General features: G+C 41.8%; 1 protein-coding gene across 1 annotated transcript; it reads right to left on the reverse strand.

The window, feature by feature from the left end:
* Positions 1 to 687: 687 nt before the first annotated feature.
* On the reverse strand, positions 688 to 21,473 carry WDCP (WD repeat and coiled coil containing). Its single transcript, XM_076000584.1, is given in 6 exon segments — positions 688 to 2,403; positions 2,405 to 2,544; positions 5,363 to 5,639; positions 9,780 to 11,640; positions 19,365 to 19,461; positions 21,386 to 21,473. Coding segments are annotated over 4 exon segments (2,472 nt in total). The 5' UTR covers positions 11,622 to 11,640; positions 19,365 to 19,461; positions 21,386 to 21,473; the 3' UTR covers positions 688 to 2,190.
* Between the last annotated feature and the right edge of the window lie 2,336 nt (positions 21,474 to 23,809).

The raw sequence follows: 23,809 nt of genomic DNA on the forward strand, positions 1-23,809 counted from the left end.
CTCAAGGTCAGGAGTTCAAAACCAGCCTGAGCAAGAGCGAGACCCCGTCTCTACTATAAATAGAAAGAAATTAATTGGCCAACTGATATATATATAAAAAATTAGCCGGGCATGGTGGCGCATGCCTGTAGTCCCAGCTACTCGGGAGGCTGAGGCAGAAGGATCACTCAAGCCCAGGAGTTTGAGGTTGCTGTGAGCTAGGCTGACGCCACGGCACTCACTCTAGCCTGGACAACAAAGTGAGACTCTGTCGCAAAAAAAAAAAAAAAAAAAAAAACAGCCTGAGCAAGAGTGAGACCCCGTCTCTACTAAAAAAAAAAAAAAAAAAAAAAAAAAAATAGAAAGAAGTCAATTGGCCAACTAAAAATATATAGAAAAAATTAGCCAGGCATGGTGGCACATGCCTGTAGTCCCACCTACTTTAGAAGCTGAAGCAGCAGGATTGTTTGAGCCCAGGAGTTTGAGGTTGCTGTGAGCTAGGCTGACGCCATGGCACTCTAGCCCAGGCAACAGAGTGAGACTCTGTCTCAAAAAAAAAAAAAAAAAAAGAAACCATTTATAACTCTGTACTGTCTACCAGAAGAAGAAATACAAAGACAACATACACATATATAAAATCAACAACATTTCTCTATACCAGCAATAATCACCTAGAAAATGCTATCAAAAGATTCAAAACAGCCACAATAAGCATTCATGATTTTATTGAAGACTCATTCACAGGATTTTGACCTGAGAAATGGAGATTATAACGTACACCTTCAGGCACCCACACTGATCCTACTCAAGGACCCCCTAGCCCCCTCTCCAGGCTTCAAGACAGTTGTGATTTCATCGCACCCCAGACACTTCTTTTGCAAATGGAGCCAGGCCTCAGATTGTCCTCAGCTATCACTCTCCGGCAGCTGATGACAGACACCGGCCTCCCCTTCCATTAGGCCAGCCGCTGTCTAATGCATTTGAACCACAAAATGGGCCCTCACGTCGTTCCTAGCCCAGCTCCATCTGCATAAACTGGAACAGACAGCAGTCCCCAAGGGTACAAAATATTTTCTTTCTAGATCATTTTCAAGGAAAGGGGGACGAAAAGAAACATATGTGCTCATGCAGCTTCTATGGCTGAAATAATTTATCTGCAGATGGGCTCTGTCTAGCCACTGATCAACCCGTTATGCTGCAGTAACTGAAATCTGTGTTCTGTCCAAAGGCGGTGAGAGAACTGGTGTGTCCATCTGAAGGTAATCGGGACTCTTGTCACTAAACTGGTACTTTAGGCCATAACTATAATAAACTGGTACTTTTTAGAACTACCTCAGATTCAGTGAAATTTCCAACTTTCTGAAATACTTTCACAGATTCTATGCTGGTCTCTTAAGGCTGGAAAGTAGGGACAAGAAAAATATCAAAATTAAAGTGACAAGTTAATCAATGGAGGTGACTACTAGGAGAAAAATAGGAAATTTTTATGATCCCAAAACAGAAAGAAAAAAAAGCACTTTGGGTAGAAAATCATGAGTGGCAATATTACAAAATCACGCCTTCGGCCTTGCCTGTGCTTGACAGTGTATTAGTAGCATCAGCACAACCTCAGGCAGAGAGAGCCCAGAGGGGTTACATTTACTTGAAATTTCATTCAAAATTTATCCAGGGCTAGTTTTTAAGAGTATCTGGACCTCTGTCAGCCAGAATTTTTTAAGGAGGCAAGAGGGATAGGTGTAAATCCTGGGAGGTCAGATGACATCAGAGCTACTTCCTGTTCCAGGTAGCCCTGGGAGCAAAAGTCAGTGGGTTTTTGTCTTCCTTTGGGCTTTGCTGATTCCTGCTGGTTTTGAGGTTAAAAGCACATTCTGGAGCATATGCTCTCCAGCAGCACTTCCTAACCTCTTTAAGCTGAAAAATAGACCTCTAACAATGCTGAGGCTATCTTTTAAGTGCTCCTAAGACAACTTCAACACAGCTTTGGGCAAGGAACACAAAGCCTCAGAGAAACCATAAAACAATCCATATGGCACCATAATATTGTTTTGTTCTGGGAATTCTGCCCTTAGATAAAACCACACAGTCATGAATACATAAACAAGCACTTTCTGAGCCATCGAAGGAGTGAGCCTCAGCCCAGGGGAAAAGGGGGGAAAGCCGCAGAGCAAACCACGGCAAGTGCCCCATCTGACACTGACGGCAGTGCGAATCTCACTGCCGAGAGTTCACAGTGGAAAACAGACCTTGTTTTGTAACAGTCTCATCCTGAAGAGCTACACAGCAAATGCTCTGCTGTGTAGAGTATGGCCTGGTATCTGTTTGCTCGGCAAACAGATACCAGGCCATACTGGCTAAGTGGTTAGAACAGCCAGTGATAACTAAATTTTGGACAGTAAGGTCTTTAAAGACTTTAAGAGAAGACAGAGGATCCAGGCTGAGACAAACAGTCTTTGAAGACATCTGACCTGGACAGGCTGCCATCTCTTATGATTATTTCCTGTGTGGCTGTGAAAGTTAATGGGATAAAGCCCTCGTTGTCAGCAGAGAGAAGGATCCAGTGGGAGTCTGTAAAGTAAAATAAATGCAAAGGCAATTTAGGATATCTTATCTTATTGTATAAAGAAAAATATGACTACAATTATGCTTCATGGTTTTTTTGTTTTGTTTTGTTTTTTTGAGACAGGGTCTTGCTCTGCTATTCAGGCTGGAGTACAGTGGTGCAATCATAGCTCACTGCAACCTCCAACTCCTGGGCTCAAGCGATCCTCTGACAGCCTCCTGATTAGCTAGGACTATAGGCACATGCCACCACACCCAGCTAATTTTTAAAAATTTTTATAGAGATAAGGTCGCTCTATGTTGCCCAGGCTGATCTCAAACCCCTGGCCTTAAGCAATTCTCCCTCCTGAGCCTTCCAAAGTATTGGGATTACAGGTGTGAGCCACTTTGCAAAGCCAAAATGTTTTCTTGGGGTTTTTGTTTGTTTGTTTGTTTAGTACAGAAATACAGTAGTTGGTGATATTGAACCTGATCCTCATAAGATTTTATGGAAAATGGGTAGATGAAAGGACTATTACTTCGGGTCAGGTTATATAACAGGAAGGGGATACTGATGGCTGATACCCACTCAAAGTTAGTCACTTAGGCATAGCTAAGGGACATAACATTTCCACCCAAGGTAGGCATTTATTATTTAGTGCTAAGCATACAAGCTTGTGAGTGCATGTGTGCACACATGCACTAGGGCTTGTGTGTAGAGGGTCCCTACCTTATCTATATGCTGTTCACCAGTTTCTCCAGAAACAATGTGGATTTGGGAATAGCTACTCTGCAAAGGAACATTCACTATTCTGTAGATCCATACCAACCTTTAGCCACCAAGGAGACTAAGCTGACTAGAGCTAGACTTGGGTAGCCCAGATAAACCTGAATGTTTATTCCATGGTAACCTAGGGGCCACTAGCATAACACATGCTTGGACCTTCTCTTGTTCAAGTCTAATACGTGTCACATTTTGATCCTGTGATTTCACTTCTAAAATCTATACTCTCAATAATAACACATAAAATATGCAGAGAACTTTTTTTAGTGTTATTTATAATGGTGGAAAATTGGGAATAATTTAAATGTCAAAGAAAATATGGCAAAGTAAAATATGGCACACCCCAGAATGCAATTTTAACCCCACCCATTAAAAATGACAATTATGGGCCAGGCGAGGTGGCTCACGCCTGTAATCCTAGTACTCTGGGAGGCCGAGGCGGGCAGATTGCTTAAGGTCAGAAGTTCGAAACCAGCCTGAGCAAGAGCGAGACCCCATCTCTATTATAAATAAAAAGAAATTAATTGGGCAACTAAAAATATATAGAAAAAAAAATTAGCCGGGCATGGTGGCGCATGCCTATAGTACCAGCTACTCAGGAGGCTGAAGCAGAAGAATCACTTGAGCCCAGGAGTTTGAGGTTGCTGTGAGCTAGGCTGACATCACGGCACTCTAGCCAGAGCAACAAAGTGAGACTCTGCCTCAAAAAAGAAAAAAAAGACAATTATGAGGTATAATGGCTCACACCTATAGTCCTAGCTACTCAGGAAACTGAAGTGGGAGGATTACTTGAGCCCAGGAGTTCAAGTCCAGCCTGGGTATCATACTGAGACCCCATCTCTTACAAAAAAAAAAAAAAAAGAACTTTTAAAATGTAAAAATGACAATTATGAAGCCGTATCAAAAATGCATGTGTCGGCCAGGCATGGTGTCTCACGCCTGTAATCCTAGCACTCTGGGAGGCCAAGGCAGGAGGATTGCTTGAACTTAGGAGTTTGAGACCAGCCTGAGCAAGAGACAAACCCTGTTAGCCGGGTGTGGTGGTACATGCCTAATAGTACCAGCTACTCAGGAGACTGAGGAAGGAAGATTGCTTGAGCCCAGGAGTTTGAGGTTGTAGTAGTTTGAGCTACAATGAGGCCACTGCACTCTAGCCTGGTGACAGTTAAAAAAAAAATGCATGTGTTAGAAAAATGCTAATGATGCAATGTTAAGAGTAAAAAGTAAAACAATATTTTATGTTCAATGTGGTGGCTACTGTTAAATGAGTGAGACATAAGAAAACTACCATGAAGGCTGGGCGAGGTGGCTCACACCTGTAATCCCAGCACTAAAAAGGCTTAGGCAGGAGGCCTGTTTGAGCTCAGGAGTTGGAAACTAGCCTGAGCCAAGAGTGAGACCCCGTCTCTATTAAAATTAGAAAAATTAGCCAAATGTGGTGGTGCATACCTGTAATCCCAGCTATCCAGGAGGCTGAGGCAAGAGAATCGCTTGAGCCCAGGAGTTTGAGGTTGCTGTGTGCTACAATGACACCACTGCATTCTACCCAGGGTGACAGAGTAAGACTCTGTCTCAAAAAAGAAAACGGAAAACCACCATGCTCCACATCTGATGAACGTGGGCATGATTCCGTCCCTTGCCATGTGGGAATGTCTTCCACAGACCCATGTTTGTACCACAACAGAATGACAACTCCTTAAGAGATATTCTGCAATGCTGTTATGATCTTAATGTTTTAGTGCAAAAGAAACACACAAGGTTTTTATGTTATTTCCTTTCAGTTGTTATATGTATATTGCTTTGTAACTCTTTTCTACTTTTTTTCGTGTGAGTGTTGAATTTTTCCAGCTAGGCTGTAAGCTCCCTAGGGTCAGAATGTGTATTTTCCATGTTTTGGCAGCTTTCATAGGCCTGGGTATACAGTAGGCAATTAATAATACTTGTTAACTATCTACTGAATCACTGAATGGTTGATATCCCTTACTTTCATTACCAGTGGAAGTTAAAATAGAAAAGGGTGGGAACAATATTGCATAGAGTCATTTTTTGAATTTAACCTACCATGCAGCATTTCAATGAGAGAGAGGCCAAAAGTCTGCTGAACTGTACTGAGCCTTAGTTTGTCGTCGCAGAGAAGCACCGCTCTTTTTTCAACAACAGGACCTGCATAATGGAGTTTCTTCAAATAAAAAACAAAAGTTATTAAACTGATTGCAGAAGCAATGGAGTTAACAATGAGAGAGAGGCCAAAAGTCTGCTGAACTGTACTGAGCCTTAGTTTGTCGTCGCAGAGAAGCACCGCTCTTTTTTCAACAACAGGACCTGCATAATGGAGTTTCTTCAAATAAAAAACAAAAGTTATTAAACTGATTGCAGAAGCAATGGAGTTAAAATTTGTTAAGAATAGCATGTGTAAATTGTTTATTTACTTGTTTATTTTTGAGGCAGTCTCGCTCTGTCACCCCAGCTAGAGTGCAATGGCATCATCACAGCTCACAGCAACCTCAAACTCCTAGGCTCAAGTGATCCTCCTGCCTCAGCCTCCTGAACAGCTGGGACTACAGGCCCTCGCCACCACACCCGGCTCATTTATCTTAATTCTTATGAAATGTAACTTCTAAAATTATAGGAGAAACTAGTCTTTGCTTTGGATTATTTTGCTTTTTTATGTTAACTTTTCTCATGAACATGTTCTCATGAACTTTTCTCATGAAAAGTAACATGATCTATATTGAAAAAGTAAAATGGAAATTTATAATACAGAAAGTAAAGTTCCCAAAATTCTACCCTCCAGAGATTAACTACTAATAATGGCTTGGTTGGATTACGTCATTATAAATTAAGAAACTGAGGAATTGAAAAGGCAAGAAAACATATTTCTTTTAACTTTAAGAATACAGTATTTTTGGCCGGGCGCGGTGGCTCACGCCTGTAATCCCAGCACTTTGGGAGGCTGAGGCGGGTGGATCGCTCGAGGTCAGGAGTTCGAAACCACCCTGAGCAAGAGTGAGACCCCGTCTCTACTATAAAAATAGAAAGAAATTAATTGGCCATCTGATATATATATAGAAAAAATTAGCCGGGCATGGTGGCGCATGCCTGTAGTCTCAGCTACTGGGGAGGCTGAGGCAGGAGGATTGCTTGAGCCCAGGAGTTTGAGGTTGCTGTGAGCAAGGCTGACGCCACGGCACTCACTCTAGCCTGGGCAATTAAGCGAGACTCTGTCTCAAAAAAAAAAAAAAAAAAAAAAAAAAAAAAAACAAAACAAAAGAATACAGTATTTTTACATTTACAAATGTTTTAAAAATAGAAAGCCTGGGCGAGACTCTGTCTCAAAAAAATTAGAAAGATATATTTGATAAAATAATCTGTTTTAGTCTATTTTAATAATCTAACAGTGATTTCAACATTCTGGGGACAATTTGGGGAATTTGAATGTGGACTAGGTATTAGATGGTATTAAGTTAATTATTTTTAATGTTATTAGGTGTGATAACAGTATCGTGGTTATTACAGAAAATGTGCTTACATTTTAGAACAGCATCCTGAAATATTTAAGGATGAAATAGCATGATGTCTTTATCTAAAATACTTTAGAAAACAGAACACCACAAAAAGCAATTATGGCAAGATGTTAACAACTGTTAAATACAGTGATATGAGGCCGGGCGCGGTGGGCTGTAATCCTAGCACTCTGGGAGGCCGAGGCGGGCGGATTGCTCAAGGTCAGGAGTTCAAAACCAGCCTGAGCGAGACCCCGTCTCTACCATAAAAATAGAAAGAAATTAATTGGCCAACTAATATATATATATATAAAAATCAGCCGGGCATGGTGGCTCATGCCTGTAGTCCCAGCTACTCGGGAGGCTGAGGCAGGAGGATCGCTTGAGCCCAGGAGTTTGAGGTTGCTGTGAGCTAGGCTGACGCCACGGCACTCACTCTAACCTAGGCAAGAAAGCGAGACTCTGTCTCAAAACAAAACAAAACAAAACAAAACAAAAAAATACAGTGATATGCAAATATAGGGTTTCATTATATATATAGTCTTTCCATATGTTTACCATTTTTCATAATAAAAATATTTTATTTGAAATTTTTCATAGTTTTTTTTAAAATGTAGTGTTTTAAATTATTATTTGGTCCTTTTAAAAGCCTACATCCTTGAATTGGTCAAACATCATTATTTAAATAATTTATATATTATTTACCACTTATTTCATTTTTTTTGTCCTGAAATAATGCAAGTATACCACTGATTTCAATACTAATACTGCAAATATCTTTCAAAACTAATGTATATAAGTCCACAGTAATAAAATCAGTGTGGTGTTGGTAAAGTTATAAAGAGGTAAGCATTAGTTATGGTATTGAGAACCCAGAATTAGATCCCACATATGTAAGTTTTTTTGTTTGTTTGTTTGGTTTTTTTTTTTGAGACAGAGTCTCGCTTTGTTGCCCAGGCTAGAGTGAGTGCCTTGGCGTCAGCCTAGCTCACAGCAACCTCAAACTCCTGGGCTCAAGCAATCCTGCTGCCTCAGCCTCCCGAGTAGCTGGGACTACAGGCATGAGCCACCATGCCTGGCTTATTTTTTCTATTTTTAGTAGAGACGGGGTCTCAGTGTTGCTCAGGCTGGGACCCCATTTTTTAAGAAATGGGGTCTCATTATGTTGCCCAGGCTGGCCTTGAATTCTTGAGCTCAAACAATCCTCCCACCTCAGCCTCGAGTAGTTTGGGACTACAGGAGCACATCAGGCTTATGACCCCATTTTTGTAAAAATGATGACAAACCATCCCATGCATACCTGTATATTTATGTATACAAAGATCTGTGTTGGATTATATGAGTGCAGAGGAAAATATGGAAGGACCCCCTTTAAGCTGCTGGTTAAAAATGGGTTATGGGGAGGATGAGGCAGGGCCACATTTGATGTAGAAGGAAAGCATCCATGATAAAAACATGTATGATATGATTCCACTTATAGAACATTATATGCTTGTATATGCATGCATAAACAGATGCATCAAAACATTTTGGGCCAGGTGCGGTGGCTCACACCTGTAATCCCAGCATTTTGAGAGGCCAAGGTGGGAGGAATGCTTGAGGCCAGGAGTTCAAGGCCAGCCTCAGAAATACAGCAAGACCCTTTCTCTACCAAAAAAATTTAAAAATTAGCCAGGTATCGTTGTTACATGCCTGTAGTCCCAGCTACTCAGGAGGCTGAAGCAGGAAGGTTGTTTTAGCCCAGGAGTTTGAAGTTACAATGAACTATGATTGTGCCATTGCACTCCAGCCTGGGTGACAGAGCAGGACCCTGTTTCTAAAAAAAAAGGAAAAACAAACATTTTAAATGAGCATAACATTTTTTTTTTTTTTTTTTTTTTTTTGAGACAGAGTCTCACTTTGTTGCCCAGGCTAGAGTGAGTGCCGTGGCGTCGGCCTGGCTCACAGCAACCTCAATCTCCGGGGCTCAGCGATCCTGCTGCCTCAGCCTCCTGAGTAGCTGGGACTACAGGCATGTGCCACCATGTCCGGCTAATTTTTTGTATATATATTTTTAGTTGGTCAATTAATTTATTTCTATTTTTGGTAGAGACGGGGTCTCGCTCAGGCTGGTTTCGAACTCCTGACCTTGAGCATCTGCCCGCCTCGGCCTCCCAGAGTGCTAGGATTACAGGCGTGAGCCACCACGCCGGGCCAAGCATAACATTTTTTATAACTGAAAGAGTATATCCATTACATAAGAAAAAGGTTTTTTCATATGTGGTATTGGGTTGTGAAAAAAAAAAGAAAAAAAAAAGAAAAAAAAAGAAAAAGGTTTTCACAATGAAATAATATGATTGAAATATTGTTTCCAAAATATAAATTGCCAGAAAGAGTGCAACCATTCATTTTTTTCACACCATGCACATGATAAAACCATGGTGTATACTAGTATGTGTGCCCATCTGGTTGGCAGGATAACAACTAAGTAACTTGCAAAGGTACACCAACTTGCCTGTAACGTAACAAGCCTAGATCACTGAAGTTCAATTAGAGTACCATGTTGTTCATCAAGACACATTTCTCGGCCGGGCGCAGTGGCTTACGCCTGTAATCCTAGCACTCTGGGAGGCCGAGGCGGGTGGATCGCTCAAGGTCAGGAGTTCCAAACCAGCCTGAGCAAGAGTGAGACCCCGTCTCTACTATAAATAGAAAGAAATTAATTCATCAACTAAAAATATATAGAAAAAATTAGCCAGGCATGGTGGCACATGCCTGTAGTCTCAGCTACTCGGGAGGCTGAGGCAGGAGGATCGCTTTGAGCCCAGGAGTTTGAGGTTGCTGTGAGCTAGGCTGATGCCATGGCACTCTAGCACAGGCAAGAGACTGAGATTCTGTCTCAAAAAAAAAAAAAAAAAAAAAAGACACGTTTCTTGCAATACCCACTGGCTGCAGGAGCCTTTGCACACAGAGGTAGCTCCCCAAGGAGAGGTTACCTGGTAAACAATGTGAACATAAGGAGGATCCTGAAAGAGTGGATACGCTGAAGAAGGTTTCTTCCCACTATGTAGAAAGTGTGTGAGTTCAGAAAGACATTGCTGCATTTCGGTGAGTTTCCTAGATAAAATTTCCACTTCCTTAGGTAGCTGAGAAGTTTCCTTTTCCCTTTGCAAGTTCTGTCTTTGAGACAAACTAGTAGGCTCCAGTGTGCTGGTGTGGTCGGGTGTGCTGTTGTGCTTGGGCAGTGTCTCTGACTGGGTAACTGGCTTAGTGTCGAGTGTCTCTGGGGCTATGGGGCCATCACAGATGCTGGACAAAGGTCTCTGGATTTCTTCAATAAGCTTTCCTCCAGGACTTCCACTCTGACTACTGGTATTAGCTGTTAAGAAGAGCCCTGTGTTCTGGTAACAAAAATCTGGGGAAAGACCTTCAATTAACTGTTTTCTATCTGCTTTATTTAACGGAGCCCTGAAAGTAGAGTAGGCACTCTGCCTTTCATTTGAGGTTGCTGAAGGTTCTTCTTCCAACATTACTTCTTTAACAATCAAATGAATGTCATACTGATCCGACTTTGAAGAAGGAGGAAATGCTGTATCAATGAATTTCCGTTTTCCCACCAAAATCAATAATAATTTGTCTGTCAAGAAACATATGCCTTTTGGTCTTTCAGTATTCTCTAGGTGAATTTGCTGGATGCTTGGCACAGGACATACCATGACAGAATAGATCAAAATTATATTACAAGTGTTAGAAGCCACTGCCACTACCTGTGCTTTAAGATTAAATGCTATTAGATCAGGAACCAAAATGCCTGGAATGGTGACTTTTCTGCTCATGGGAACTGCTTCCTTAAAGGTCACAAGGACTAAATGTGAAGAATCCTGGCCTGTTCCTGTCAGATAGTCCTTTTTTCCTAGAGAAATAAGAGAACTACCCTCAGAGTTATGTTGACTGAACTGCATACCAGTGAGGTCCAGAGGATCTAAACATGAAGGAGAAAGTGGTATTTCAGAATTTGTTTCAGTAACAGTTGCACCTTCATCCATACAGGGCACGTCACCAGTAACTGGGAAATTATACATAGAAGTGTCTTCACCATTAGGGTCTTCACCATTAGGGGGAACGTCAAAGATGTCAGATGCATTTAGGCCACAGATCTTATCTAGCGGAAGCTCAGTGGCTATAGCAACCTGTGAGTCCACAGTTGCACTGATGGAGCAGATGCGGCTGTCCACTTCAAACACTGGGCAGAAGGAATACTTCTGAAGAGTCTTTTCAGCACTGTCCCAAATATAAGACTGCAGGCTGCTGCCTACTGCCACCACCAGCCTCTGGCCATCCTGGGTCCAACAGGCACAGTGAATGTGGCTCAGTATGCTGATGTCTGCTTTTACCCGGGAACTGTCATACTGAACATCAGGGAAAACAGAAACATCCTGTGTAGTCAACACAGTCAGGACAGGATTTTTTGGATGCCACAAACAACCCTGGGGAAGGACAGGAAGTGATTCTCTAATCTCACAGGTCTGAGACATCAGCCATTTGCTTGTCTCCATAGTGCTGGGACACAGCAGCCACACAGTGACATGCTTCTCGTGGCGGACAGCAAGCAGAGCAGGTATGTCAGTTGGACCAGCTGGGGCCCAGGACAGCCCACAGACATGTTCAAATTGTCCAATGACTTTGGAGTTCCCAAACTTGGCTTCTCCATTGTGAAGCTGTAAATCCGTTAGGAATACCTGACTCCCATCAGTCCAGGCAAGGCCATGGATTGGGTGTATTGCTTGATACAATGCATTCAGTCCAGTCCTGAGCAGTTTTCCTTTCCCCAACTCCATCCTTTCTGATAAAGGTTATCTGAAATGATTAAAAGTGAAATTTGTACCATGAAAAAATTATCAGACAAATCCAGAATGTAGGACATTTTATAATAATACAACTGGCTTAGACTCTTCAAAGGTCAGTATTGTGCACAGTGGCTCATGCCTATAATCCTTGGTAGCACTTTGGGAGGCTGAGGTGGGAGGATTGCTCAAGGTCAGGAGTTCAAGACCAGCCTAAGCAAGAGCGAGACCCCTTCTCTATTAAAAATAGAAAGAAATTAATTGGCCAACTAAAAATATATAGAAAAAATTAGCCAGGCATAGTGGCGAGTGCCTGTAGTCCCAGCTACTCGGGAGACTGAGGCAGTAGGATCTTTTGAGCCCAGGACTCTGAGATTGCTGTGAGCTAGGCTGACGCCACGGCACTCTAGCCGGGGCAACAGAGTGAGACTCTGACTCAAAACAAAACAAAAAAAATAGGTCAGTATTGTGGAGGGATAAAAGGACAGGAGGAATGTTGTAAATTAAGAGACTATTGCTCACGCCTGTAATCCTAGCTGTCTGGGAGGCAGAGGTGTGGGGATCATTTGAGTTCAGGAGTTCGAAACCAACCTGAGCAAGAGGGAGACCCCGTCTCTACTATAAATAGGAAGAAATTAATTGGCCAACTAATATATATAGAAAAAATTAGCCAGGCATAGTGGCGAGTGCCTGTAGTCCCAGCTACTCGGGAGACTGAGGCAGTAGGATCTTTTGAGCCCAGGACTCTGAGATTGCTGTGAGCTAGGCTGACGCCACGGCACTCACTGTAGCCTGGGCAACAAAGTGAGACTCTGTCTCAAAAAAAAAAAAAAAAAGAGACTATTGAGCTTTAACAAGCAAATGCAATGTATAAATTTTAATTGGATCTTGAATTGAGGAAATACGTTCTACAAAAAAAAAAAAAAAGATATTTTAGAACTGGGGAAATCTGAATATGGTATGGATATTAGAAGATATTAATTTTCCTAAGTGTGAACATGGTATTGTGGTTATGTAGGAGAATGTCTTTATTGTTAAAATACACATGTTGAAGTACTTCAGGTAAAGTGTCATGATGCCTACCACTTGCTTTCAAATGGTTTAACAAAAAACCAAATTTTATATAGATAGATAAAACAAATGTAGCAAAATGTTAATAATTGTTGAATCTAGATTGAAACTGTCGGTATTTATGGCATTTACAATTTTTAAGTTAGGAAATTTTCCAATTAAGGTATCGAGAATAGTTTCCTCCATCATCTAATTTCTATTCATCCTTTCACTGCCAAATCAATGAATAACTAATATTCATGTCTCTGACTTTATTAGCACTTATTGCTCAACTCCTTCCAAAATGGCTTTTACCCTCTCTACTGAAATGACACTCAAAAATTACAATTTCTGTTTTCAAATAGCACTTAATAATTTTCAGAACATTTTCACACTCCCTGTTGCATTTAATCTTTGCAACAATCCTTCACAATAATGTAAAGTAGGTTAGGCAAGTATTAGCTTCAATTTTTTCATTCTGAATATTTTTTTCAGGCATTTGAATCCCTAAAGAAGTACATCCTTCTTGCAATGCAACCCAAACAAACCAGAAGCACCTACAACAAAACCGTTTCCTCTCACCTCATGCAGACCCCTCTTTAGCTGCTCCCCCTCCAATTTCGAGGCCTTGATAACAGCATTGTAACCAATGTGGTGTGTAGCCTTTTAAACTGTTAAAAGAAAAACATATAGGATTTTACATGTCCTGGCTTTTCTTTCAAACAAAAAATGGGGTATGAGTCAATGGTACTAGCAACAGAAACCACTCTGGCTAACATAAGCAAAAAAAGGCAGCTCAAGCAAGAGCCAGGCTTAGAGACAGAAAGTAGAATGGTGGTCGCCAAGAGCTGGGAGAAGGGAATAGGGTGTTACTGCTTAACATATATAGAGTTTAAGTTTTACAATATGAAAAGAATTACGGAGCAGGACCAGGCTGGCAGGGGCCCCAGTGGTCTGTGGCCCAGGCCATTTTATTTAAAAAGAAAAAAAAAAAAAGAATTACGGAGATGGATAGTGGTGAGGGCTACACGACATTATGAATGTACTTAATACCACTGAACTGTACACTTAAAGATGGTTAAGATGGTAAATTTTACATTATGTGTTTTTTTACTACAATTCTAAAAATTGGAAAAACATTTTTAAAAGAACCAGGCTCAAAAATAAGCAGGAACGAAATGAAGCTAAGTAGAATAAACTACTGCCACTATTGAGGCTGTCGTAAATCTAACTTCACTACCCCTTTACTTAACAGCAATTAGCTTAAGATTCAGAACCTAGAGGAATGTCTCACTGGTGGAGCCCAGCTCACAGTGCCCTTGCTCTAGCTGCCAGGAGAGAAGAGAAGAGGGAGGATTTCTTCCACCAAGGCTTCTGTAATAAATAGGGAATGGTGTTGCCTCTCATACAAAGAGATATTCCCTCCAAACTAGGAAGGAGTTTTCAAAAAATGACAAATGATCATGACAGGAATGATATGTTATATATTATTTACTAATTTATTTTAAATCATGGGCACTTTTCCCAGTTAGTAATACAGTTCCGCCTGAACCTTCAAGCAGCTGCAAGTTACTCCCTATACCATAATTTATCCAGTGATTTCCCTATAGGCAGGAATTCAGCTTATTTGCAATTTTTATTTAGATGTGGATAGAGCCAAAAGTTTGTTGCTCAGTTCTCATCACTTTTTCCTTTCCTTCCAATGTCACCCACTCTTAAGGTTTCAATTGTCACCTCCCATGTATACCACTCTCAGATCTGCATCTCTTCTTCTGGCTTCTTTGCTGAGCAGACAACGACATTCAAATACATGCCGACCTTTACATTATGGCTAATATCAGCCCTGCCCATATTCATTTCAAACTTAATGTGTATAAAAGAAAAAAATTTCTCTCAACAGCAGCTCCCTCAATGACACACTCATTCTAAGTTCACTAAAGCTAAAAACAAGAGACTCAGTTTGACTTCTCCTTCTCCTGCCTTCTCAACTACTTACTTAGCAAGTCCTATTAAATCTTAGAATTGTTTCTTGAATCCAGCCCTTCGTTATTCCCACTAACAACACCGTGAATCAGAGCATCATTACCTTAAACACAGATGACTACAAATCTTCTATTTTTCCTACTTCTAATTAGTCTTTCCTCCTTCAGTCCATCTTGTATAAGATCAATCTTAAAGTGCCCTTTTTTTTTTGAGACAGAGTCTTGATTTGTCGCCCAGGCTAGAGTGAGTGCTGTGACATCAGCCTAGCTCACAGCAACCTCAAACTCCTGAGCTCAAGCAATCCTTCTGCCTCAGCCTCCCGAGTAGCTGGGACTACAGGCATGCGCCACCATGCCCGGCTAATTTTTTCCATATATATTAGTTGGCCAATTAATTTCTTTCTATTTATAGTAGAGACAGGGTCTCGCTCTTGCTTAGGCTGGTTTCAAACTCCTGACCTCGAGTGATCCGCCGCCTCGGCCTCCCAGAGTGCTAGGATTACAGGCGTGAGCCACCACGCACCCGGCCAAAGTGCCCTTTTTTAAGTACATCGTCAGCTTAAAAATGATGAGGTTACCCACTGCTCATAGCCATGCTGTTCAATGAAATAGTTAATATGTGCCATGTAGGCCAGACGTGGTGGCTCACGCCTGTAATCCTAGTACTCTGGGAGGCCGAGGCGGGCAGATCGCTTGAGGTTAGGAGTTCGAAACCAGCCTGAGCAAGAGCGAGACCCTTGTCTACTATAAATAGAAATTAATTGGCCAACTAATATATATAGAAAAATTAGCCAGGCATGGTGGCGCATGCCTGTAGTCCGAGCTACTCGGGAGGCTGAGGCAGTAGGATTGCTTGAGCCCAGGAGTTTGAGGTTGGTGTGAGCTAGGCTGACGCCACGGCACTCACTCTAGCCTGGGCAACAAAGTGAGACTCTGTCTCCAAAAAAAGAAAAAAAAGAAAGCTCTACAGATACTTGGGATAAAATTTCTCACTGCATATTTTAAATCTACATAAACAAAGTCAATAGTTTTAAATGATGACAGAGATTTTTTTCTAGCACATTTATTCAGTTAACATGTCTAGACAAATAATTCTAAATTTCTTGATGTCCACAATAGTCTACTCAGCAAATACAGTTGATATCTTAAATGAACAAATATTTTCTTTCTCAAATTCTGTAATCTTAGATAGATACAATACATCTGATGGGCAATGAAAACTGGAAAGTAGCAGCATTGTTTTTGTTTTTTAATTTTACTCTAAATTGGAGTATCTTTTATTTTTATTATTTTTTACTTCAGCATATTATGGGGGTACAAATGTTAAGGTTATGTATATTGCCCACGCTCCCCTTCCCTCTATGATAAAGCCTTAATTTCTCAGTTTGGCCTTCAAAGCCCTTCCTAATCTGGACCCATCTCTCCAGCCTTATTTCCTTCTATTTATTAATCTGCACAGTTACAATGCCTACCACATTGAAAACACTTAATAGGCCAAGCATAGTGGCTCACACCTATAATCCCAACATTTTGGGAGTAATTATAATTTCGGGACTGTAATTATAATTTTTGGATGTAGCTCCACTATGATGCTACTCATGGAGAAAATAACATAGATCAATACAGCAGATGGCTGCCTCAAATCCTTCTTTTTTTTTTTTGAGACAGAGTCTCACTTTGTTGCTCAGGCTAGATGCCTCAAATCCTTTTTGCAAATAGATTATGTAAAAAATTATATATAATACTATAAGTGTATATAAAGATTAAAATCTTATGAAATTAAATGCGAAAATCTAATTAACAAAACTATCATGTTTTTAACATAGCAATATTTTTTTTTTTTTGAGACAGAGTCTTGCTTTGTTGCCCAGGCTAGAGTGAGTGCCGTGGCGTGGATTGCTTGAGGTCAGGAGTTCAAAACCAGCCTGAGCAAGAGCGAGACCCCATCTCTACTATAAATAGAAAGAAATTAATTGGCCAACTAACATATATATAGAAAAAATTAGCCGGGCATGGTGGCACATGCCTGTAGTCCCAGCTACTCGGGAGGCTGAGGCAGTAGGATTGCTTGAGCCCAGGAGTTTGAGGTTGGTGTGAGCTAGGCTGACGCCACGGCACTCACTCTAGCCTGGGCAACAAAGTGAGACTCTGTCTCAAAAAAACAAAACAAAAACAAAAAAAGAAAGGAAAAAATCCTCTGTAATCTATACAAACGAGTGTATATTTATGTAAATATGTAGAAAAAGGGCCAGGCAGTGGCTCATGTCTTTAATCCCAGTGCTTTGGGAGGCCAAGGCAGGAGGAGTACTTGAGGCCAGGAGTTTGAGACCAGCCTGGGCAACATGGCAAGACCTCATCTCTACAAAAATATTTTTAAAAACTTAGCCAGGCTTGGTGGCACATTCCTGTAGTCCCAGCTACGCGGACAGATGAGGCAAGAGGATGGCTTGAGCTCAGTTCGAGTTTGCAGTGAACTATAATGACACTACTGCACTCTAGCCTGGGTGGCAGAGTGAGACCCTGTCTCACAAAAACAAATAAAAATAAAAATAAAAAATTAGCTAGGCATGGTGGTTTGTCCCTGCAGTCTTTGCTACTCAGGAGGCGGAGACTGGAGGATAGCTTGAGCCCAGGAGCTCGAGGTTATGGTGAGCTATGACCGCACGTGAGCAACAGAATGAGACTCTGTCTCTAATTTAAAAAAACAAAGGCTGGCTTATGCCTGTAATCCTAGCACTCTGGGAAGATCAGGCAGGAGGATTACTTGAGGACAGGAGTTCAAGACCAGCCTGAGCAAGAATGAGACTTTGTCTCTATAGAAAGCTAGCCGTGGTGGCTCATGCCTGTAGTCTCAACTACTTGGGAGGCTGAGGCAGGAGGATGGCTCAATCCCAGGAGTTTGAGGTTGCAGTGAGCTAAGATGATACCACTGCATTCTAGCCCCAGTGACAGATACACTGTCTCAAAAAAATTTTCTGTATTGTTTGAAAAAAAAGTTTTTTACAAGCATGTATTCAAATAGTCTATTTGTAATTGAGAGAAGAGAAAAAGATTTAAATTAAAAAACATACTTTATAAAGAGCTTTTATAAATCAGTTAAAAAGACACTCCTAAATTATTAAATGGCCAAAGAATGTCAATAGGCAATTTATAAAACAACAGTCAATAAACTACATAAAGTGATGCTTAATCTTATTATTGAAGGATTGTCTAAACTTGCAGCACCCATTTATTCACCACTTACTCTTTTTAATCCACTCCAAATGGACTCCATTCTAATCTCTTCTCCAAAACAGCTCTAACCAAGCCACCAGTGCCATCCTTGTCGTTAAATCCAGTGGACATTTCCCAAGCCCCGTTTTACTGGTAGTAAGTGTCAAAGACAACTTTAAAAAGTTGTCTTTGTCTTTATATTCTAAATCCAAAGATTCTCTACCAAACTGGTGATTTGCTTTTAACTTAATCTCTAAATTATTTCTCATGCCTCCTTGTTAAATTTCTCCTTATTCTTAGGATCTTTTATTAAGAAGGAATAGTCTGTTATGCTTCCAAACATGACGTCAGATTAAGTGTTTCTGCAATGGCTTGCTAAATGGAAAAATAAGTCCCCTGTCATTACTAATGAAGAAAACTGTAATCTCTATTCCACCAGTCTTACATAAGATAATAAATGTTTTCCTCCTGGAGTTTGGAGGTCCTAAAAAAAAAAAAAAAAAAAAATGTTTTCCCCTTAATATCTACTTATGTACTTGTAAAAGACTTCTATTGATAAATAATGCACAATACATTTTCCTGGACAGAGATAATTCCTAATGGGCCAATTATAGCAAAATCAATTTATATGACATATTTTAGGACACTAAATTCAGTCTAACGTCAACGAAGGTATATGATGTGCCGAGGGTAGGCAGCACAAGATAAGGATTTGTGAATAAGGGAAAAACAAACATGAGAATAAGTTTACTCAGGTTTTTAGAAAAATCAATTTTAATATTTTGATCTTTAGTAATAAGAAGAAATTTGACATATTTTTCTAAAAACCTAACAATACTTACAAAAATGTGCTCCATTCCTTTCTGCTCCTGTTCTGGCCAAGGTCCTGACCACTCCTCCCTTTAGTATTAGGGTAGAACAAGGAGAGGTCCCCTTGATATCAGTCTCTTCTTTACAGAAGAGTCTACATGCTATGTGTTGTTGGGCAGATTTACCTTTTTTTTTTTTATTTTTATTTTTTTTTTTTGAGAGAGTCTCGCTTTGTTGCCCAGGCTAGAGTGAGTGCCATGGCGTCAGCTTAGCTCACAGCAACCTCAGGCTCCTGGGCTCAAGTGATCCTCCTGCCTCAGCCTCTCGAGTAGCTGGGACTACAGGCATGTGCCACCATGCCCAGCTAATTTTTTCTATATATTTTTAGTTGGCCAATTAATTTCTTTCTATTTATAATAGAGACAGGGTCTCGCTCTTGCTCAGGCTGGTCTCGAACTCCTGACCTCGAGCAATCCGCCTGCCTAGGCCTCCCAGAGCAGAATTATCTTTTTAAAAAAGCACAGCTCTGATCATTTTGCTCCTCTGCTCAAAAAGCTTTGATGAATCTCCACAGTCTACAGTATGTATAAAAAAGTTATTTCAAAAGGTCTTAACAAGGCATTTGAGGCCTTATATTATCTAACAAAGTATTTGAGGCCTTATATTATTGATATAACTATACCTTTCCAACTTTCTCTCTCTGATCATAATGGGGCTGCTGAAGAATTTGGAATTTTGGCGATCTAGTGCACATTCATGTGACAATGTATAGGATGGACCTGAGAAAGAAGAAAGTTGACAAGTTTAATAAGGGGCTATGAAATAGTTTGAATGTCACAACATGAAAGTGAACCAAGTTTGTAGCTATTTCAGTAAAGAAAGAGGGCCAGATTCAAGAGGTACTTCTAAGGCAGATGGAATAGATAATGATATCAGATAGGATATGAGTAGTGAAGAAGAAAGAATAATTAACGATAACATCCTGGGACCAGGTGTGGTGTCTCACCCCTGTAATCCCAGCTACTCAGGAGGCAGCTAAGGAGAGATCACTAGAGCCCAGGATTTCCAGCCTGGGCCACAGAGACCCTGTCTCTATTTAAGAAGAAAAAAAAGATATCCAGATTTTTATCTTGGGAAACTGCCGAACCTATAACCATACAGAAGGCAGAATATGCTTCAAAGTTGAGAATAGTGTGTAGTGTGTGATAAATTTAACATCAGATGTGCTTCATGTAAGATGCCTACATGGTAGCAATGTACCTTAGGCAGTAAGAGGTAAGGATTTGTGAGTCACTGGCACAGGGTTGAGTTAATAGTAGTTAAAACCAAGCTATGAAGAACCTCACTATAAAAGATCAAAGAGCAAAGAGGACCAAGGTTTAGATAATCTTCAGGCATTCCTCAATTATCGTCTATATTTTAAAAAGATCTACATTTTGCCTGACGCTAACTATATACCTGTTCTCTCTCAATCCCCAGACTCCAAGCTTTCTGAAATCAAGAACCCTGGGTGTTTTGAAGAGAGAAAATACCACTGCATTAGTTCAGGGATGAGGTGGTCAGAACCAGGAGCTAGAGCTCAGATCATTTAATTTTTATGTTTTTAATCTCCCTTAAAAACAACTCATAATGAGAATCAAAGGACTTGGGTGAACTGAAGCATTTCCAATATGTTTAAAAAAAGGTACATCCTTATTTTCCAAGTTGTGTTTCCACTATAAAATAATTTCAATGTCTTTACACTTATTTTGGGGGGAAAATCACATACAAGAAAGGTAAAAAATATATATTTTTTATTTTTTTGAGATACAGTCTCACTCTGTTGCCCTGGCTACAGTGAGTGCCATCGCGCCAGCCTAGCCCACAGCAACCTCAAACTCCTGGGCACAAGCAATCCTCCTGTCTCAGCCTCCCGAGTAGCTGGGACTACAGGCATATGCCACCATGCTCGGGTATTTTCTATGTATATTTTTAATTGTCCAGCTAATTTCTTTCTATTTTTAGTAGGGGGGGGTTGTCTCACTCTTGCTCAGGCTCAGGTTTGAACTCCTGAGTTCAAACGATCCATCCGTCTCGGCCTCCCAGAGTGCTGGGATTACAGGCATCAGTCGACGCGCCAGGCCAAGAAAGGCAAAAAATTAAAAAGAGAAATTCACAAAAAATCATTCATCCAAGGAAAATTATGACTACATCTCTCTAGACTCTTTGCTATGCATAGTTTTGGTTCAAATTTGTGTCATATCAGCCTTTTCCCAAGTTACTTAAAAGTTTTATAAACTAACTTCACAAGCTCCTTCATACGCACTCAGAGAAGTCACATAATTTACTGAACTACTTAACTCCTGGCTGTCGAGACACCTAGTTGTAATCAACTTTATCCTGCTATAGGTAACGCTGTGATAACGGTCTTTGTACTTAAAGAATTGTCTTTATTTCGGAAGACTTCCTGAGGATATACTCCCGTAAGTGTCATCCATAAGTCACAGGGAACACATTCACTCCTTTAAACCCACACCCGGTCGGTCCTCGCCCTCCTGCCCCTCATAACCCGGCCGCCCGGTTCTCTCAATCGTCTCGGTTCGTCTGTATCTCCTCCCTGCCCCCAGCTGCCCTCCCAGCCCCGAGTCGCTGGTCCACCTCCCTCCCCGCCCACCTCCAGACTCCCCACACCCGCTATGCCTGCCAGCAGTGGAGACAAAATACCTTGAGTCTCACTGCCCAACACCGGACCGCTGGGCACAAACGCTGAGTAGCTAGCGGAAGTATCGGCCCTCAGTCCTCTGATATGCTCGAAAATGTCCTCTGCCTATTGGCTTTTGATTCTGTTACGTTAGGCAGGTCTTTCCCACTGACCAATGAGCTCAGGCTTTGCCGCAGGGATCGCTGGGAGTTGTAGTCCCAGGGAAACTCCACCGACTGACTGACTGGAAGTCACTGTTTCTTCCTCGGTTAAGCGCTTTAGTCCTTCCCCCAGTTCTTGTTGGTTCTCTTGTCTAAGAGAGTTCAGGAGCCCCAGGGTCAACAAAGTTGTTTGTTTTTTTTTAATTTTTTTTGAGACAGAGTCTCGCTTTGTTGCCTGGGCTAGAGTGCCGTGGCATCAGCCTAGCTCACAGCAACCTCAAACTCCTGGGCTCAAGCAATCCTCCTGCCTCAGCCTCCCGAGTGGGGCTGGGACTACAGGCTCACGCCACCACGACCGGCTAATTTTTCTGTTTTTAGTAGAAACAGGGTCTAATTTTTTCTATTTTTAATTTTTTCTATTTTAAGGAGGGGTAGTCTCGCTCTTGCTCAGGCTGGTCTCCAACTCCTAACCTCAAGCAATCCTTCCACCTTGGCCTTCTAGAGTGCTAGGATTACAGGTGTGAGCCATCGCACCTAGGCAACGAGGTTTCTTTATTTTTTTTTATTTATTTTATTTATTTTTTTTTTTGAGACAGAGTCTCGCTTTGTTGCCCAGGCTAGAGTGAGTGCCGTGGCGTCAGCCTAGCTCACAGCAACCTCAACCTCCTGGGCTCAAGTGATCCTTCTGCCTCAGCCTCCCGGGTAGCTGGGACTACAGGCATGCGCCACCATGCCCGGCTAATTTTTATATATATATATCAGTTGGCCAATTAATTTCTTTCTATTTATAGTAGAGACGGGGTCTCGCTCTTGCTCAGGCTGGTTTTGAACTCCTGACCTTGAGCAATCCGCCCGCCTCGGCCTCCCAAGAGCTAGGATTACAGGCAACGAGGTTTCTTAACCTTCTTCCTTTTCTTTTCTTTTCTTTTCTTTTCTTTTCTTTTCTTTTCTTTTCTTTTCTTTTCTTTGTCTTTCTTTTCTCTCTCTCTCTCTCTCTCTCTCTCTCTCTCTCTCTCTCTCTCTTTCCTTTCTTTTCCTTTCTTTTCTTTTCTTTTTTTCGGTGACCGGGAAGGAAGAAGTTGGGGACCCCTTTAAATGATAAAATTTCCCCAGAATAATGTTCTCATCCGTACACAAAACATTGTGCATTTAACTGAAGCCGCTTTATGGACCTATCCCAGTTACAAATCCCTGTTCTACACCTACCTCAAACGTGCCTATCCATACCCATAGCCCATGGAGCTAGTGCATCTCTGGACTTCTTTAGACCAGCTACACTCTTGGAAAACCCTGGGCCACAACTAGAAGCGGCCCATGGGATTTCAGATCGTGACCCTCCTGAACAACACAGCCAGTCCTTCTTCAGGGATGCTGGTCTCTGACCACCTGGGGGAGGAGGGTGCGTGGAGAGATGGAGGAAGAACACCCCTAGAGCCCATTCTGGGCACCTTTTTCTCCCTCTGCCCATCTTCCAGCACCACTTTTCAGAATCATACCTTCATGTCAATATTTGGAACAATTCAGGTAAGAATGAGTGGAAAAAACAAAGTTTTTTCACTTTTTTTTAAAAGTCCCTTTCATCCTTCAAGCAAATGTTACCTCCTCTAAAAATTCCTTTCTAGATTCCTGGATCTGTTTTGGGTAGGGGGGAAGGGTCTGGCGTGGAGGAGGAGCTCAAGGTAGGATTTATTTATTCATTGATTCGTTCCACAGCACTATGGTAACTGTCTGAGTCCCCACCCATCCCAGACTTAGTTCCCGGAGGACAGCGATTCTGCCTTAATTCAGTTGGTATAGTGGGCACCCAATAACTGTGTGTGGAGCGGAACTGCCCAGGATGGCGAAGAGGGGTTCAGGGAGGGTGGGGGACAGTCTGCAATGACTGGTGTCCTCCCTCCGCCTGCCCCTCTCCCACAAATCCGGGGAGCCTAGCGAGGGAAGGTACCTCTCTGGTGAATCCATAGCGCTCTGAACTCCAGGGCACTGAGCATCTAACTGGTGGTGGTTTCATTGCCAGCCCTCTCCCCCACGCCTGCAGGACCAGGTCGACTCCCCAGAGCTGGGCACAGAGCAGGTGCTAGATTGGTACGTATTGAGCGGATGAGCCACTGAACCGATGGATGGATGAGCGGCTCGCCCACCACGCTCCCCAGGCAGTGGGTTAGTGATCTCTGCTCCTGCCGGCCCGCGAGCAGCCACGGCAGGGTCCCTTCCCCCGGCCCCGCCCGGGCCGACCCCACCTTTGCGCGCGGCCCCGCCCCGCCGCCCCTCCGCGGTGGCCCCTCC

The sequence above is a fragment of the Microcebus murinus genome, chromosome 3 (genome assembly GCF_040939455.1).
Source record: "Microcebus murinus isolate Inina chromosome 3, M.murinus_Inina_mat1.0, whole genome shotgun sequence".
NCBI classification, from domain to species: Eukaryota; Metazoa; Chordata; class Mammalia; order Primates; family Cheirogaleidae; genus Microcebus; species Microcebus murinus.